The sequence below is a fragment of the Girardinichthys multiradiatus genome, chromosome 12, assembly GCF_021462225.1.
Source record: "Girardinichthys multiradiatus isolate DD_20200921_A chromosome 12, DD_fGirMul_XY1, whole genome shotgun sequence".
Taxonomy (NCBI): Eukaryota; Metazoa; Chordata; class Actinopteri; order Cyprinodontiformes; family Goodeidae; genus Girardinichthys; species Girardinichthys multiradiatus.
This window is the reverse complement of record NC_061805.1, coordinates 51,672,129-51,690,623: the sequence shown is the minus strand read 5'-3', so window position 1 is coordinate 51,690,623 and position 18,495 is coordinate 51,672,129. Positions and strand designations below refer to the sequence as shown.

The 18,495-nt window shown below is 39.2% G+C and overlaps 1 protein-coding gene and 1 long non-coding RNA gene across 2 annotated transcripts in view; one reads left to right on the top strand and one right to left on the bottom strand.

Annotated features, from left to right (window-relative positions):
* LOC124877763 (protein mono-ADP-ribosyltransferase PARP14-like) overlaps positions 1-7,165 on the bottom strand; it is a 30,734-nt gene extending 23,569 nt beyond the window's left edge. The window contains exons 1-6 of the mRNA XM_047381248.1: positions 6,758-7,165; positions 4,920-5,020; positions 3,261-3,291; positions 3,030-3,104; positions 2,499-2,672; positions 360-485 (exon numbers count right to left, since the gene is read on the bottom strand). Coding sequence (XP_047237204.1) covers positions 360-485; positions 2,499-2,672; positions 3,030-3,104; positions 3,261-3,291; positions 4,920-5,020; positions 6,758-6,941 — 691 coding nt within the window. The 5' untranslated portion in view covers positions 6,942-7,165. The remainder of the gene's footprint in view (positions 1-359; positions 486-2,498; positions 2,673-3,029; positions 3,105-3,260; positions 3,292-4,919; positions 5,021-6,757) is intronic.
* On the top strand, positions 7,088-10,837 carry LOC124877764. The gene is made up of 2 exons (XR_007040599.1): positions 7,088-7,225; positions 7,396-10,837. It is a non-coding gene; the product is annotated as an uncharacterized LOC124877764 (long non-coding RNA).
* The last annotated feature ends 7,658 nt before the right edge of the window (positions 10,838-18,495 follow it).

Sequence of the window (18,495 nt, the reverse complement as noted above, 5' to 3'; positions counted from 1 at the left end):
GTCTCACTCTCTCAATAAAAAATGTCTTCTGTATTTTAAAGATGTTCATGTTCATTACAACCTTAACCATTTGAAATCAGCATCTGAATCTGGTCTAAAATATTTGACCCATAAATCAAATCACAATAATTTTCATGCTAATTAAATTAAAATCCTTAAAAAGATGCACCAAAAATGGACCTTTTGCAGAAAAGGTGGATCAGTTTTTAAAACGTAAGCTTGCAGGATAACACAAAAATCTCACAATTGTGAAAATGCATAAAAATCGAAATTGTGACAAAAGTATTTATTTAAAAAACATATTTGTTAATGAAAGTCTACTAAGCCACTGTGCCTAAAGTGAGTGGATGTGTTTGGACCTTTGACCACAGTTGGAGGAAGTCTCTCCATTCGGATGCTCTTTGCTGCCCCTAGTGGCCGAGCTGTCAGTCCGTGTTTCTTCATCTTTGAGTTGGTCTGACTCACAGAGACGAACTTTTCCACATCTGCAAAAACACTCCAGTTTACTATTTTTGGACTGAAACAGTATGAAGGACAAAAAAGTGTTGCATCAAAAACTGAACGTTATACTATTCTGTTATTATTCCTCTTTAGCAGTTTACTGGCAAACTATTTGGATTGAAAAGTTTTAAAAGTTCTTCCACGATGGTATAAACTTTTGAAATCCTCAAAATTGGTCCCATACCAAGAGAAAGCAGAGTCCTTTATACAGCTAAATGGGAAATGGCCTGAACTTGTGTAGCACTTTATCTAGTCCGAGGACTCCAAGCACTTTACACTACAGTCATTCATCCACACATTCATACATTCGGTGGTAAGTTACATTGTAGCCACAGCTGCTCTAGGGCAGACTGACCAAAGTGAGGCTGCCATACAATCGGCTCCACCGGGCCCTCTGACCACCATCAGCAGGCAAGGCAAGTGAAATGTCTTGCCCAAGGACACAATGACTGAGACAGACAGAACAGGGGGTTTGAACTGGCAACCCACCAGTTACAGGACGAACCCCTACCACCGTCGCCTAGGTGATAAAGTACTTATATCAACCAATATTCAAAAAGATGGACTCGCTCATAAAAAAAAAGCCAATGGAATACAGTTTTCCATTGTTCTGGAGATAAATGCTTGGAAAGTCTCTGGAACAGATGTGGTCCTAAGGGCAGTATATAAAAACCACAGCTGGCCTTTACTGCACTGATGCTTCCATCATCAAAGTGGAAATTAGCTTTAGCATACCACTACACAATTACCATGACATGAACCCTTACTATAATACAGCCTCGTACTACTATACAGCTCGATACCACGATGTACCATGATATCTTAATAACTGTACAGTAATTCTTGTCTAATCTTGTGAATTCTTCCTTTACTTTACAGTCTGGTCTCACTTTTTGATTTACATAGTTTTGTACCTTGTACCTGCATTATCAGCTTTATGGAGCTTAAACAACTTCTTTTAATACCTTGTACCTGTGTGCTTCCATTTGACTTTTACTTTGCTGCTGGCACACCTGAATTTCCCCACTGTGGGAAAATAAAGGATATTTCAGTTACCCCATACCATGATACACTCATACCATGATACAAATACTAAGATACACCTCCATACCATGATACACTCACATACCATGATACCTCATACCATGATACCTCATACCATGATACCTCATACCATGATACAACCTGATACTAAGATACACCTCCATACCATGATACCTCATACCGTGATGCACCTCCATACCATGATACCTCATACCATGATGCACCTCCATACCATGATACACTCACATACCATGATATTCTCACATACCATGATACCTCATACCATGATACCTCATACCATGATACAACTTGATACTAAGATACACCTCCATACCATGATACCTCATACCATGATACCTCATACCATGATACACTCACATACCATGATACACTCACATACCATGATACACTCACATACCATGATATACTCACATACCATGATACCTCATACCATGATACCTCATACCATGATACAACTTGATACTAAGATACACCTCCATACATGATACCTCATACCATGATACCTCATACCATGATACACTCACATACCATGATACACTCACATACCATGATACCTCATACCATGATACAACTTGATACTAAGATAAACCTCCATACCATGATACCTCATACCATGATACACCTCCATACCATGATACATCATACCATGATACACCTCCATACCATGATACAACCCCACACCTTCACAGACCCTCGCTGTAGTTACTAGGTGTTGACAAAAGACCTATCCAGAATTATCTTCCTTCTTCTTGGAAGAAAATTCAATTTAATCTTTTTTTGCTAAACTGGAGCGACATTATCAGATCATTTACTTGTTGAAATGACTGAAACGGGAAGGAATGGTTCTTAGGTGGAACCAGTTTAGGTCTCTCTCTGGCACCAGTCTTTGCCAGTGAAGCTGCTTGGTTTCATTGCCTGTTTATGTTTTCTACCTGCAGGGCTGCTGAAGGTCACCACAGCCATGTTGGATTCCCAGATGATCTCCAGACTGAAGTCATTTTCTTCCAGTCCAGAAATGCTCTCCACCAGCATCTGCAGAAAATCTTTAGATAGGTTCTCTGAGATGTTCTCCAGCACCGCAGCAGCGCTCAGATCTGACTCAGAATCTGACAAGAAAAACAAGAACTGTTGTTGTTTACATTTGTTCGGTTTCCCTTCATTTATAGACATTAGCAATATAATGTAAAAAATGATCAAATCTGGATTTTGCTGAAATAAGTTTTAATTTTGTTTAGTATTTTTTAAACATTTACATGAGGAAAAACATTTTCTTAACATTTCTAGACTAATTAAATTCTGTTTAACCAATGATAAGTCATTGAACCTTTAGATGAACAAGATTGTGGTGAAGCTTAGATTATTTTCACATTTTAATTCCAGGAGGGAATAAAGAGGGAACGTTGACATAATCCAAGTCACATCCAGGAACACAGAATCATATTTAATCTTAAAAATGTTTTTACTTCTCTGGTTTGTTGCAGAAGCTCCTTCCTCAGGTTCCGGTTTGGATCTTTGGTTCTTAGAATCTGCAGCTAAATCTAACAGAAAAAAAGATTTAAGTTAATAGTCAAATAAATACAAATTAGAGCACAAAAAAGAGTGAACATTTCAAAATATCATTTCCTCTTTTTAAATGTAAGTAATTCCCATTAGGTTGTGTGATCACAATATAAAACCTGAGCAGAGACGTTTACCTGAGCCATCATCACTGCTGTTTGTCGGCATCTGTGGAGGAAACACAAAGAGGTGGTTTAACCCGACAGGAGAAGATCATCTGAAATGGAGAAGCTGTGAAATCTTGCTGCTTCTGGGTCATTTCAGTCTTTCTGGTATTTAACTGCATCTGACCCAAACCTCAGAGTTCTGGAAGTTTATATGATGCTGGTAAAAGATCCAGCTGCAGATGTTACCAACAGATGATACTGAGAGGAGCTTCACAGCTCAGTGTTTGATTTAACGGCCTGGAAGAATCCAGATATGTGTCTAAGGAGCGTAATAAACACTAATATACTCAGTCCCAGGAAAACAACTTTCAAGTTTGAAGGTTTTTGGTTTCTTTATAAAATAATCTGGAGCCGTCTCCGTGTTTCCCTCCACACAGTTTTCCTCAGTGGATTTAAACGTGTTGTTTTTCTGTGATCTGGGTGTGAAAACTTTCCTGAATGTGTGACGGTAGCAGCAGCAGGAACAGGTTGAACTTTGTTCTGCATTCTGTCACTGCTTGCGCTGTGAATGCTGCGTTCTGATTGGGTGTGACTCCAACCTGACAGGTCGGTGCAGCAGCTTATTGATTAGCTGGTAATGAGCTGAGTCAGACCATAAAAACATCCTGTAGACTGTTCTAACCTGAAGACGTTTCTGGCATGTGAATGCGCAAGTGCGAACGCAGGTTGCCGTGAGCGTCGAAGCCGCGGTCACAGATGATGCAGCGCATGCAGCCTAGACTCTAGGATGATCCTACAGCAGCCATGGATCCAGGATCCATGAATAATCAAGGTTGGAGGTTGTTCCTGATCTACATCTAGTTCAGCTGGTTTTCCTCTCTGTCTTCTTCTTTACAAGGATGCTTCACATTAAAACCTGTTTCTAACTCTTCTAGCTTCAGTTGTCTCTCCAGTGTTTTTATTAAAGCGATGTAAGAATATTCTCCTTCAAAAGAGGTCAAGTGTTGCTGAACCCTATTTGCATTTGAGAAGGTAAATCTGCAGGTAATAAAATCAGATGTGGATGTAACCATTCTAGAGTTGGCTCTTTAAACAATAACATAACCCTTTATTCATAAAAAACATTACGCTTTCAGCCAAGGCTCAAAGGGCTGAACAGCACCGTAAAACGAACACATAACAAATACACTCAGAACGGAAGCAGGCTGCAAGAGTGTGCACAGCTCCAGCTTTAACTGGACCTGTTTACCAGCCTGTAAACAGACGTAGCTAATGTGGAACAGATACTGTTTTACTTGCATGCAAAACACACACAAAACCCACTTTAAGGGCTGAACAGAACCAACTAATAATCTCAGAGAACTGATTCATGTCGGCTTGCAGGACAGAAAGTGATGTGGTCTCTTCATGCTGCTGAAGGTGGAGGTTAACAGGATGTGAAGTTGGTTCTCTGCAGGTTGGAGCTGAAATAATCCTGAGGTTCAACATGAAGAATATAATAAAACTGCTTGTTTTAAAATCGACTCATTAAATATATGTTTTATATCAAGTAGAATTTTGTTTCCTAACCCGAAGGAATTTATTAAGAGCCGAAAACATGTAAACATCTCTGTGTGTAAATCTGAGACATCATCTTGTTGATGGAGACCTTCCTGTTGCTCCATGACCTTTGAACTTCAGATGTTTTACCTGTGAAGGTCCACTCTCTGGTCCTGAACTCAGCTGTAGCGTCAGAGTTTGGTTGTCCACGTTGATCTCATGATGTTTCTTTGCGAGGACTCGCTCTCTCACTGGAAACAGAAACATCATGTTAATAAAAACATATTCAACATATTTCTGTTCACTCATCTGCCACTTGATTAGGTACACTCTTATTTTACTTGGTTGGAACCCATTTTGCCTTTACTCTCCATGCCACTGATTGAACAAAGTTTCAGAAACATTCCTCAGAGATTCTGGTCCATATTGACATGAAGGCACCATGCAGTTGCTGCAACTTTGTTGACTGGACAATCTATGATGAAAACCTCCTATTCCACCACATCCCAAAGGTGCTCTGGTGGAGATCTGCTGACTGTGGAGGCCATTGGAGTTCAGTTAGATGATCTGAACTTTGTGACATGAAGCATCATCCTGCTGGAAGAAGTCTTCAGAGGACGGGTCCATATAAAGTGAAGGACAACAAAACCCAAGTTGGCTGTGGTCTTTAACAAGATTTAGCTGGTCTAAAAGTGAAATATCCTCCACACCATGAAAGCACCACCAGCAGCCGGCACCTTTAACACCAGGCAGGATGGATCCATGAGTTCATCTTGTTTACATCATATTCTGACCCGATCGGGTTGCATTAAGTCGTGCAGATGAGAACAATCCTGATATTTCTTGCTGCTATCATTGAACCAACGGTGGAAAAGATACAAGTTTTGATCCCAATTATCTCAATACTTTGGATTTTTTTAAACATCATCATGTTGAATGTTTTGCTGTCAGGATAAAACAAAATTAATTATTAAAGCAAAAAGAAATTAATTTTAATGGTAAATAACTGAACATCCTTAATATCAACCACTTATGGAGATAAAATGGGCTTGATGGGTCCAACAGCAGCTGCTATCAGGACCTCAGCAGTGGAGAGATGGTGTCATCAGGCCGGTACCAGAAGACTTATTCTGGTCCAAACATTTGCTCTGTTGTTCTAACCCTTACAGCTGACTGTAAACCCCTCAAATCACAACCACAAACTGCCTGTTCTGGCCGTAGGTGAACTGAACCGGACCTCGGTCCATCAGGACCCCAGAATGGTGCTGAGAGTCTGCAGCATCTAACATTTCAGGCAGCAAGAAGCTGAAACTGAAGGAGATTAAGGTCCGATCTCCTGCAGTCTGAAGACATCTCAGTTCTTTGGAAATCAAATCATTTCTCTGGTCTGAATGTGGAGCAGATCAAATCTGGATCAATCCTTTTCTTCTTTGGGCTGAACCGTCTCAGACTATCAGTCAGTAGAACTCAGAAGAACTTTTTAAGGTGCAGCAGATTAGCAGCAGAAGTACTTCCTGGTGTTGGTTGTTGTTTCCAAAGCAACGGCGCTCCCAGTTTACCTGCACTGACTCACCTGAGCACAGCTCAGCTAATAATAAACCATGACTATAACCTGATTTATTACAGTCACCAGCATCCTCCCAGCAGCGCTGACCTTTAACCCCAGCTAGACGTGGGACATGAGAAAGCTGTGGACACATCTGATCACCTGACCCATGTGTCTCATCCTGACTACAGGAGGAAGGAGCTGAGCTGAAGAGATGCATGCTGGGACCTCAGCTGACATTATTAACCAGTTTAAGATAATAATAATTAATAAATTCAAACAGGAAGAAGCGATTTTTGTAGGAAAGTTTCAGACTTGTTGGATTTAGAAAGATAAAAAGCTTCTGATTTTATTAGACGTATTAAACTCTGAGTTGAGAAGCGTCATCTTTAGGTCACACTGACTCCTCAGAACCGGAACGTATAGAAACAGAACCTCTCACCCTCCTCTGATCGGAAGAAGACGGAGGCTCTCGGGGCCTCCTCCTCCACCTCCACCCGGCACTCTCCTCCACTGGATTTCTTCTTGCTCTGGAAGTAAAGCTGCAGTTTGTTCCTCACAGTTTTATTCTGGACCGAACCCCAGTCCCCCTCCACGGTCACGGGCGGACATTCTGAGTCCGCCATGGTTCTAGTCCAAACTCAAACTGACAACAGCAGCAGGAGGAGGAGGAAGAGGAGGGCAGTTCAGCTTCAGTTTTCTTTCACTTTCGTTTCTTCGAAAACGGACTGAAACCCGAACAAGAAACACAGATGAAACTGAAGCTGCAGACCTGCTGATGATGGAAACCTTCTTCAGAACTTTAAATGAGCCCAAACATGACATGTACTCAGAAACAGGCGCTAAATAAAACTCATCTGAATAAACAAAGAACCAACAAACAGGTCAGATCATGATGGAATAAAACAAAGTGAGATTTCTTCTTTGAGGTTTTCCACACCTACACTGAAAATTTCAATAACTTTAGTTTAATTACAGCATCTTTTTTTTATATGATTTTATTTTTACTTTCTAGGACTTGTGTTCAGCGCCCTCTGGTGGAGACTCTCTGACATTCTTGTGTTTGTTTTTGTCCCACAGAAACCAACAGAGACGTGATGGGTCCCATCCAGACCCCGCTGGCTTCATGAAAACCCTGTGTGACCTCTGTCTCATCTTCTGTATCTGCTGACCTTTAGTGGAGAATAGATTAGAATATCAATCAAACTGGATCAATACAGCACCTTTCAACAAGTCTTGCATTGGCTAAGGTTCTTTACAAAATAAAAAACACAAAAACAGTGTCAAGTAAAAACAATATTAGCTTTAAAATAAAATTAGAACGACCAAAACATAAGAAATACAAAAGAAATGTGGTATAGTTATTAATAATCACATATACAGATTAGTGAAATGTTCAACTGGGTAGTTGTGACTAGTTGTAATTGTGCATAAGAAAAAAACAACAAACTATTGAAAAACTGGTCAAATACCAGCAGGGATGTGAACACTTATTGAGCTTGTTGGGAGCAGAGATGGTTCTAAAGTCTTCCTCAGTGTTCCCAGAACCTTTCTCTGTTCCTCAGCCCTGGAACAAACTGCCTGAAAACCTGAGATGTTAAAAAACTTTTTAAATGTCATGTCTGTGTTCCTCAACAACCAACAAACAGTTTGGTTTTGGTCATGCGTGTTTTTGATCTGTGGTAAGAAGCTGGAGTACCCAGAGAGACCCCACATGTTGCTGCAGGGCAGCAGTGCTAACATCTGCATCACCTTGTAGCCTTCTAGAAGTTCCTGCTCCTTATAAATCAAAATCACCTCCATCTCTATCCCTGGTCTCCATGTGAACCAACTTATGAAATTAACTTAATATTTATCAATATCTTTCTTTTTATCTTGTACCTGTGATGCTTTATAAAATCTGTAAATGGAGAAAATCTGATCAAATATTGTTGAGATGTCGGCTTCTGGAAACAAGTCTAGAATAGGTTCGGTTCAGTGTTTTTTCAGGACGGATATTACTGGCGACAAACATCGCCCCCTGATGGAAAGTTTCTAGCATTACAATGTTTGTACAGAAAGAGGTTTGATTGACAGCGTTTTGTTTAGCTTGTTTTAAAGTAATTTATGAATAAAGTAATATTAAATAAACTTTTTTGGCAGACTTCAGCTGTAAAACGTCCCATTTATACGAAAAGAAAAAAATGAGAAACATGAGTCAGATATTCATAAAGAACACAGAGGAGCATTGATCCTCCACTACCAGCTGAAGATTATTAGAGATGGTTTATAACTCCTGTGATGATCAGAATCTTCTGGACTCCAGGAAAACAGACATTTCCACATCTTTATACATCTATAAGCCAAGATTTTATTCAGCTGATTAAATCCTTTTGGAGTAAACACAGTTTGGTCAGATATGAAACTATAAAATCAAACAGTTCAATTTAAAAAAATGTGTTTAATATCCTAAAATATCCTTCAGTTAAACAGGCTTTAAGAGCTTTTTAGTTTATTAAAGTAAAACATGACGTAAAATGTATTCATGCACAACGTCTTCTGTGGTCTCAGCAGTTGAGTCTGATGCGTCTTCATCGCTCGAAGGCATCAGGCTTCATTTGCTTCTTGCTCTTCACCTGCAGAGGAACATAGAGAGTGATGAAGATCAGGAGACAGTATCTGAGGAAGCTTGATTATATCATGAAGGACTTTTATTTAAATTATTTAACTATCCCCATCTCAGACTCTACATGCCTTAGTTAATATGTCAAATGTTAAAGTTCATGACAGGACATTTACAGAAGACAAGAATGGCTTCTTTGGAAGGGTTGAAGGTGAAAGCCTCTAATATCTTCTCTCAGATGGAAAATGTACAGATGAGACCAAAGTAGAGATGTTTGGCTATAATGCACAGCAGCATGCCTGGAGAAAACCCAAACAGCATATTGACACTGTTAAACACGGTGGTGGATGGTTGATGATATGGGCTTGCTCTTCAGCAACAAATCCTGGTCATTGAGTGGATCATGAACCCCTCTGGATACCAAAGCATTCCAGACTCTGCTCCAGACAGGAATATTCCCCAAACACCCGCTCAGTGACAGGAACTTCACAGGACCTTTTGTTCTTGCAGCTGCAGTAAAACACAAGGGAGGCAGTAAAACTCTTATCATCCACTTCCTGCTGCAGATCACTACAATACCCATAATCCCATCCTGTTGCAGTGAGTGGGCTGGTCTGAGCAGAGAAAATGGTCAAAGTGATCCACAATCAAGGAGGAAACAGATTAATCATGAATTTAAAGGCTTGTAGTTGTTAGACAAATGCACTTTGGGAGTTGTAGTTCATTTAGCTACTGTATTGTTTTATTGGTTGATGAAAAAAGTATTTATTATCTGTAAAATATAATTGATCCTGTCAGGATATTACAGTAAAAGACATTCCTCTTCCTGTGTGATTCCTGCAGTAATAATACCAGAAGCTCTGCAGAAAGTGGACTTATTTCCTCACATGCTTCCCTTCAGCATTAGAACTGTTCTGACCACAGCATTTCAGAGTTTCCTTACAGATCCTCCACCATCATCTCAGCCCAGGAGAACGAGCAGCAGCTGTCCGGTCCGTCGTCGGGATGTGGTTTTCCCTCCCCACACCTCGTCCCGATGCCGACCTTGTACAAGATGTGATTCAGGGTGATCTTATGGTCGACATCTGGAGCAGAGAAACTCAGAACGTTAGAGAAGCTGTCAGAAGATTCGAGCTACTAGAACATGGCATAAGGCAGAAAATAAGATAAAGCCACCAAAGAAGCTACTGCTGCCGTTAATTGATTACTTTCACTTGAGAATGGAAACTACTCCTGGTTCAGCGTGTCTAGGTTTGTATTTATCCTCTGCCTTTTCAGCCCCCAGTTGGGTGCGGCAGATTGCTGCTCACACTGAGACGGGGTTCTGGTTCTGCTGGTGGTTTCTTCCTGTTAAAGGTGAGCTGTTCCTTTCAACTGTCGCCACATGCTTGCTCAGATGGAGGGATTGGTGCAAAGTTCATGACTTGATGCAAGGACCCTTAGATACTTAACTTTATACCAGGTGGCATGTGTTGGAATAATTGAATAAAGATTTGTCTTATAGTTTCTCCTATTTTTTAAGTTAATTATTTGATCTTATAATCATTCATGATGTTTGTGTGAGTAAAGGATGTGTGAGTTTGTCTGCAGGCAAAGATCATAAATGGAGCTGAACTAGCAGAGAAGGAAGCAGTCCAGTTGAGGAGGTCATAAAGATGAAGGCTGATTACACTGAAAGGCACAACTGATCCTGGGAAGATGGAGAGATTGTGGAAATGTGTTGTTAAAGGATAAAGTTGTTTATGACCTGTTTACGATGCAGCTGTTGTTTCCCATCCTTAGAGAGCATCGTTCTTTGTAAATAGGGACCCCCGAATGATAATAAAAAGAGGAGGCGGACAGATGCTGTTCAGAGCGGTGCGAGATCTGTAACTGAACACATCTCTGACCGTTTCTCCTCGCAGCGAGTAAAATAACTAATACTTTGTCTCTCTTTTCTTTTTGTGTTGTTATAATATTGTTAGGTGGTTTAAACCTGACAGCATGATAACCTGAATTTATTACACAAGTCGAGGGTCCGACTTGGAATGTAGAACCCGTCTATTTGATTGGTTTGATTTGGTTCCGTATTTCTGGATCTGAATCAGACCCGTTTGTCTTGTGAAAGGTGCTGAGAGGACTTCTGCTGTGAATTAATGAACTGTTTGTGTTTGTTCCAGCGCTCATCTGAGATATTTCTGCTTTAAACAAAGAAACTTCAGGTTTTAAGCCACTCTCTGCCTGCTGCTTTCATAATATTAGTCTTTATTTAATCCGGGCAGTACTCAGAACTTCATTTAAGTTTGTTGCACAGGAAAATTACTAAGATTATAAAACCAGAAGCTTAAAGTAAAGAGTCATTCAGTATTTAGCTGCTGTTCCTCTAAATCTTTTTATACTTTAATTGTATTTATTTTTATATTGTAATTTTACTTCTTGATGTTTAAATGCTAAATATACTATTTTAATCATTGTTGAGATGCTTGCACAAGTTATTTGTAATTCAATTATTAATTTGCTTTTCTCACCGTGAATCATGATTAGGTTCTGTGAAGCTCCTCAGGTTGAGCTCAATGATTGTTCTGATAAATCTGTTTCCTTCATGCTGAACCCGTCCTCAACAGCAGCTTCTCTGTTCTCTCACTGGGTTTAGTGAAAGTGGATCAGAACCTGTTCTGTTTTTGCTGTATTGGTTAGAAGATGTTTAAGTGTTTCTTACCACACGCCATGTGAGCCGTGTCATTGAGACACGCGTAGACGACCTCGCCCTGTGTGAAAACACACACGGATCAGACTGCAAACAGTACCTACAATCCCCTGTTACTGACCCGGTTAGCCCAACAGAACCTTTGATCAACATCACAGAAAACTACAGCTTATAGCAGAATTAATGCAATACAAACTCAGTCAATCAGCTGAACAGGATTCAATGAATTTGAAACATTAAGATCCCTAATAAACATATTGTTTCAATTTATATTTGTAGTTTTATATGCATCTGATTATTATTGGAGCCCGTAAAAAATAACAGTCATCAAATAAAGAGAAGGAATCATTTGTTCTGAAAGGTTCTATTCATTTAATTTGAAGACTCTTCAGGAAACTGAGGTTCATGTTTACTTATCACGCGAGAACAGGAAGTAAGATGGAAATATATCAAAGAAGAAGAAACAGCTTTAGAAGCGTTTCAGACGGCTGCCATACCCAATTACACCGCTAGATGGCGGTATGTCTTTTACCAGACAAAATTTAAAACCTGAAATAAAATAATTAAACATAATATAAAAAATGCTTTTTTGAATTTAAGAGCATTTTATCATTAATTCATAAATATATTTTACTTTCTTTGTTTTCACATGATTGGGGCGAAAGAAACAAGATCAGATAAATATGTTTCAATCAAAAAGTGGGAAAAAATATTGATCTTAAACAGCTGGTAATTATTAATTTAATTAAATTAATTTTTTTAATTTGATATAGTGGAACAGAATTAATATGTATTGTTATTAAAATAAGCATGCAGAGTAACAGAAGCTCCACTTTAAACCTGCAGCTCTATGTTTCTTTCATCAGAGGAAAAATTAAAACTTTTACATTGACTAATTTGTCTTTTTGTTTCTGTAGGTTGAATCTTTGCGCTTTTCCAGGGAGAGGTCAGAGTTCACTTTAGGTTGTAAAACAACTCACCAGCAGCTGGAGTGAAATACCAGGCTGCAGCCAGTACTAAAAAACACAAGTTATATCAGATTAACACGTGAAGAGACGGTAAAACTCTCTGAAATACCTCTGAGCCATCTGTCTGAGCTGGAGGTAATGAAAGTGTGAAAAAGATGCAAACAGTAAATTCATGTAAAACCTAAATAATCAGAGATAAAATTTGCATTAAAACTGTAAATACAATTTTATTTAGCAAATGAAAACTTTTCAAAGCTGTAATCTTTGAATTTGATAGTTTAATAAATCCGTCATCATTAGTAGCCGAGTAAGAGAAGAACGATTATTCCTGGTTTTAACAGAGCGACCGACTAATGCAGCAGAGACGATACTCACAGATGAAGGCGACCAGAAGGACCATGTTAGTGTCTCTCAGCCTCCTTTGCTGTCCTCCACCTGCAGACACTCTCACAGGGAAGACATCGTCTGGAGGCTCACGTATTTATGTTTCCATCCTGAAGGTAGACATGCAGACGCCTGTCCTGCCGCTGCAGGCATGCAGGGCCTCCCATCCCAGATGTGTTGAATGTATGAGAGCCTGCAGAGCTGCAGGAGAGGCGTCTATAAATCCACAGGTCCTGGAGCTCCACGGCTTTAAATCCCATCTGCTCCTCTTTCACCTCCACTCTTCTCATAAAGGAGCTCAAACTTTAAGGGAAAACATCTGGATGGAGAACCAGAGGTACAGACTGTGGAGCTAACAAGCACAAAGGGAGCTTTTTCTGAAAAAACGACAATCCTGTTTGCTCTTTGGTGCACAGAGAACATTAACAACAACAGTAAAGCCAGATATTTCCATCCGTCCATCAAGTATGCTTGGACCAACCTTCATCCATAACTTCAACCCTAAAAAAGAAAAATATATTATTTCAAATGTTTTTTTTTTTCATTTTTGAGTGACCTAAATAAATAAATACCATCTTCTTTACAGATAAAGCCCCAGTAGTCCTACCCACCAACAGGTGGCTGAATCTTTCTGTTTCCCATCAGAAAGCAGCAGAAGCCACAGGATGTTTCTGCAGCTCAGAGGGAGCATAAAACCATAAAACCATCAGAAGACCAGAGATCAGCAGGAAGATCCTCTTTAGTTCAGGCATGAAAACACACGGCTAGAAAAGTGAAGAAATGTTTTAATAATCCTATTTTTAATCTTCAGGTTTAAGCAGAATAATCATCTTCAGTCTTTGCTGAATTTAACAGCAGAATATTGTCCACTGATGCTGCTCTGCTAGTGAAGCTGAAACATGATTTCTTTACCTTTTTATAATGAAATGATCAGAATAATAATTAAAAACTAGAAAAACTTGCAAGACGTCAAGAATTTTGTGATGTTTTAGGCCAACAATGGAGAACTTTAATAAGCAGTTTAATGTGTTAAAAGATGAGAAATGTTAAAAGTGAAGTTCAAGATGAGTTCCTGTGGCTATCAGGGCGTGGAGACAGCAGAAAATGTCCCAGCATGCATCAGTCAGTCCAACCTGACCCTGGGGCCCTTGAATACCAGCGTCCATCTCTGCAGGTCATAACTCATGAACACCATCCATCACAGTGGTACAACAGGTTTGAAGTAACGTGAAGGACTTTCAAGCTGAACCTGTCATTCTTCTAACAATCAGGCCTGTAGAGGAGACAGAAGCAGCTTTTACATCATGTTGTCCTCATCAGACAGAGGTAGACGCAGCATTAAACCGTTACAAACTATCTGAAACGGGTTTATAAGCCTCACTGGAGACACGTTGACTGGTCAGAACATACTTACCAGTCCTCAGTAAAGGCGATGATCATTTGACCTCTTTGACATTTCAAACCAACTTTGATTTTGTCCCCAACATTTCTGTCGATCACGATACTTTTCATACTGACTGTTCATCAGTTCTAACTGATGCTTTAAAGCAAATTTCTAAATTCTAATCTACTGCGAGGAAATGTGGTTATATTTTATAATATTTTATAATATCTACAGTATTGTGTAATACTTCCCATCGTTGGGACAACCAGAGGAATTTTGCTTTCAGATGACGGATGGATTCACCACCCAGCTGGTCTCAGAGGCTTGATGGGAATAACGGCGTTACTTTTTCAGTAACGAGTAATCAAAGAATGACTTTTCCATCATTACGACACCGTTACCGACAGTTAAATAAATTAGTTAAACTAAAGCTACTCAAAGAAACTCATTCGTGGCTCACAGCCACAGGAACCAGGGTGTTTATATTTGATGAAGGGAGGAGAAAGAGGCGGGACAAACGTGATGATTGGCTAAGGTAGATGAGCTTTCCTTGTAAGCCAATCAGAGGCAGTGTTCAGTTAACCGCGAACGCACAAGGCTCACCGGCTCTCTGTGGGAGATTCACATATTAGTACCTCCATGAGTTCTGTTCCGGGTTCTGTCCCGGAGTTGCCTGCCAGTGGGACGTGCCCAGCAAATGTCCAAAGGGAAGCACATCCTGATGGTTAGAACAAACCACATTCATGTGTTGGGATGGCCCAGTCAAAGTCTAAAAATTCATCAAAATTGAGTATATCAGGCGAGATGCCTACAGACACTCTCCATCCAGCTCCACTGAGGTAGAAACATAAAATCTGAGATAATCTGGTTTAGATACAGTAAATATTTTAAAGGCTAAAGTTCTGTCAAAGGTGAGTATAAATCAAGCCTCTTCGCTGTGTGCAGATATGGTAGGTTAGAGGTTCCCATCTGTCTGTAGTCTCCTTTTTGCTCACAGCCTGGACATAAAGTGTCCTCTAGAAGCTTTGGTGCCCCCTGCTGGTCAAACACAGACATGACCTTAAACAGACGCCTGACTGAATTTTCCACAGGAAAGATTTTGGTTTAAACTCCTTTATTCAACTCCAAATGTTTGCACTTTGAGCGACTCCTACAGCCCATTTCCATGAGTTAAATCACAGAGAGACCAAACACAAAGCAAATGCAAACACTGAATTTCTTTATTAATTATTTGCTACAAATTGTTCATATGAATGTGTTAAAATACCTTATGGATATTTAGGAGAGACGTTGTATTTGTTTTATCTTTAGGCAGATTTTTCACATTTTGTCAGCATCTTCTAGTTGAGCTCAATCTATTGTAGTTTTCTTCCTGTTTAACTCACACTCTGACCTCAGCTTGTTCCTGTTTTCATATTTCTGGGATTTACTAATTTATTGTGGTACACGTTATTTATTTTGTTGAATAGGTCACTCATCTATTCTATTGTATTTTGTTCTATTCTATTCTTATCACTTCCACCTCGTTGTTAAGTCAATAAAGAGTTATTTTTACTGATGACATGAATTTGGCTTTAATGTGAATTGTACAGTCTCGAAGTTGGTATGATTACAGCATAATCTTGATCACAATATTATGTCACCGTCGAACTAAAACACAACATAAACCTCAATGAGATAGACAAATAGAAATAAAGATATGAAATTATATATAACATAAACATACCTCGCTGGCTGACCCATGCTTGGAGGTAGAAATGAGGACCTAAAACAATAATTTAAAGATTTTAGCCCCTTCTAACTTAAATTGGCCCTTCCTGCTGCAACTTGCAACGCTCATGCTTCACTGAGAGCGTGCATAACTTTTTTGCGCACCAGCGGAATCAACATGCCATACATTAGTTCCTATCTGAGCATTTTCAAACTAAATGTCCTAATGATGCGTAAATATGCATAACGCTTAAATAAAATATATTCACTAAACTACGGCAGTAAAAATTCTATTGCATTGTATTGTATTGTATTTTATTCTTGCTATCTGTAATGCTGACTCCAGCAGACATACTGACCACTCACTCTGCTACTTTCTCCTACTACTCTCCATCAATGCATTATCTGCAGTTGTTGCTGCCATGATCTTTATGTTCTCTGTTGTTTCTCTTCAGAAAAGTGACCTGGCGTTGCTATAACACCTTCCTGGAGTGGCTCCAATGGCTGAACGTTTGCTGCTAATAACTTCATGTTAACTTGCTTTAGATGTGGGTCCTGTCTTTATGTGTGTATCCATGTTTCTCTCCCAGACTAAGCAACTGAAGGAGCTTTTGCTGAGACCAGCTGTTCTGTAAATAAATTGACTTAAATTGTATCTGACTTGGACTGCACAGTGGTGCAGTTGGTAGCACTGTTGCCTTGCAGCAAGAAGGTCCTGGGTTCGATTCCCGACCAGGTGTCTTTCTGCATGGAGTTTGCATTCTCCCTGTGTTGGTTCTCACTGGGTACTCTGGCTTCCTCCCACAGTCCAAAGACTTGCCTGTTAGGTTAATTGGTCACTCTAAATTTCCCTTAGGTGTGTGCATGGTTGTTTGTATGTTGCCCTGCGATGAACTGGTGACCTGTCCAGAGTGAACCCCGCCTCTCGCCCGTAGACTGCTAGAGATAGGCACCAGCTTCCCCGTGACCCACTATGGAAGAAGCGGTATAGAAAATGACTGACTGATGGACTATTTTAAATTGACTGGTAACATGCCCAAAAAAATAAAGGTAATAAATATGACATTTATGTATAAAAGACAAATACCTTACTAAATTAGATTCTTTAAACTTCATGCAACCTTTATGTTAATAAACAGCATCATATCTCCTGGCAAATCCTAATTTGATTCAATCTAAATTATATCTGCAAGTGTAGAAGGTTAATGATGAATTGAAGTCCAATTTGGTTTTACAGAAACATTTTTTCTCTGTTGAGCTTCAGCTGTTTCTGAATAATAAAGTACCTCATAGTGCACTTATATCAATTAATAAACTCTGACATTTTTACATAACTAATGAAACTATATTTAACTAACTACATACATAAAATAAAGTTACTAAAGCACTAACATCTCTATCACTAGTAAAACACAGAAACTAAACTGTCTACATGTAACTACTGGCTGTTTTGAGAATTAGCAAGCACAACAAAAATAAACTGCATCAAAACCTGATTTATATCTGACCCAGCAGACTGACCAACACCAGTGGCCGCCGCGGGTCTCTCCTCCACCTGCCGGCCTCCTCCTGCAGCTGCTGATGTGACGGTCCACCTTCGCCACCAGCGAACAGCTGGGTGATTTTAACACATTTGGCAGGACAAAATGTAAAAATAAAGAATACAACCTGCTGCAATGATACTGATGTGGTGATTGTAACAAACCTAGATGAAGAAATTAGAAAATCTTTTACACACACACACACACACACACACACACACACACACGTATCTTGTCTTTTTAGACACTTTCATTTCCAAATAATATGACAATAACTAAAATAACACTCGTTGATAAAAAGGCAACATTTTACAAATTTCAAGCCTGTTTCTTTGTTAACTCAAGTGTCAAAAACTCTTCACTGTCAGATTGAACAAAAAACATCTCCTGCATTACTGGAGCTGGTTACAAAAATTATAAATATGCAGCAGAAATATTTATAACTTAAAGAAACTCTTCATATTATTACTCATAATACATTTTTCAGCAAACGTGAGCATTATGGCATCAGAGAAATGGCTAACGAGCTCCGTAAAAACCTGGCAGCAATTTATACAAACCAACTTATATGGACATAACAAGGTTCTTCAGGGGTCGGTACCAGGTCCGAAACTGTTACTGAAAGTCTCACAGACACTGACTTTTACATTATCTTGTCATTTATAATATGTATAATAGATTGTACCACATGAAACCTTTTACTGACTTACTTTACTGACTATGTAAATATTCATATAATACCAGAGACTGTGTATAGATATACATATAGATGTGAGCTGTGCAGGAAAGAGAAATTTGATGATTTAATTATATTGATTGATAAATTATTGGTATAAATGTTAATAAATAGTTTATATTTAGGGAGTGTAAAAGGTAAAGATTTCTGTTCCTGTTGATTTATTTCT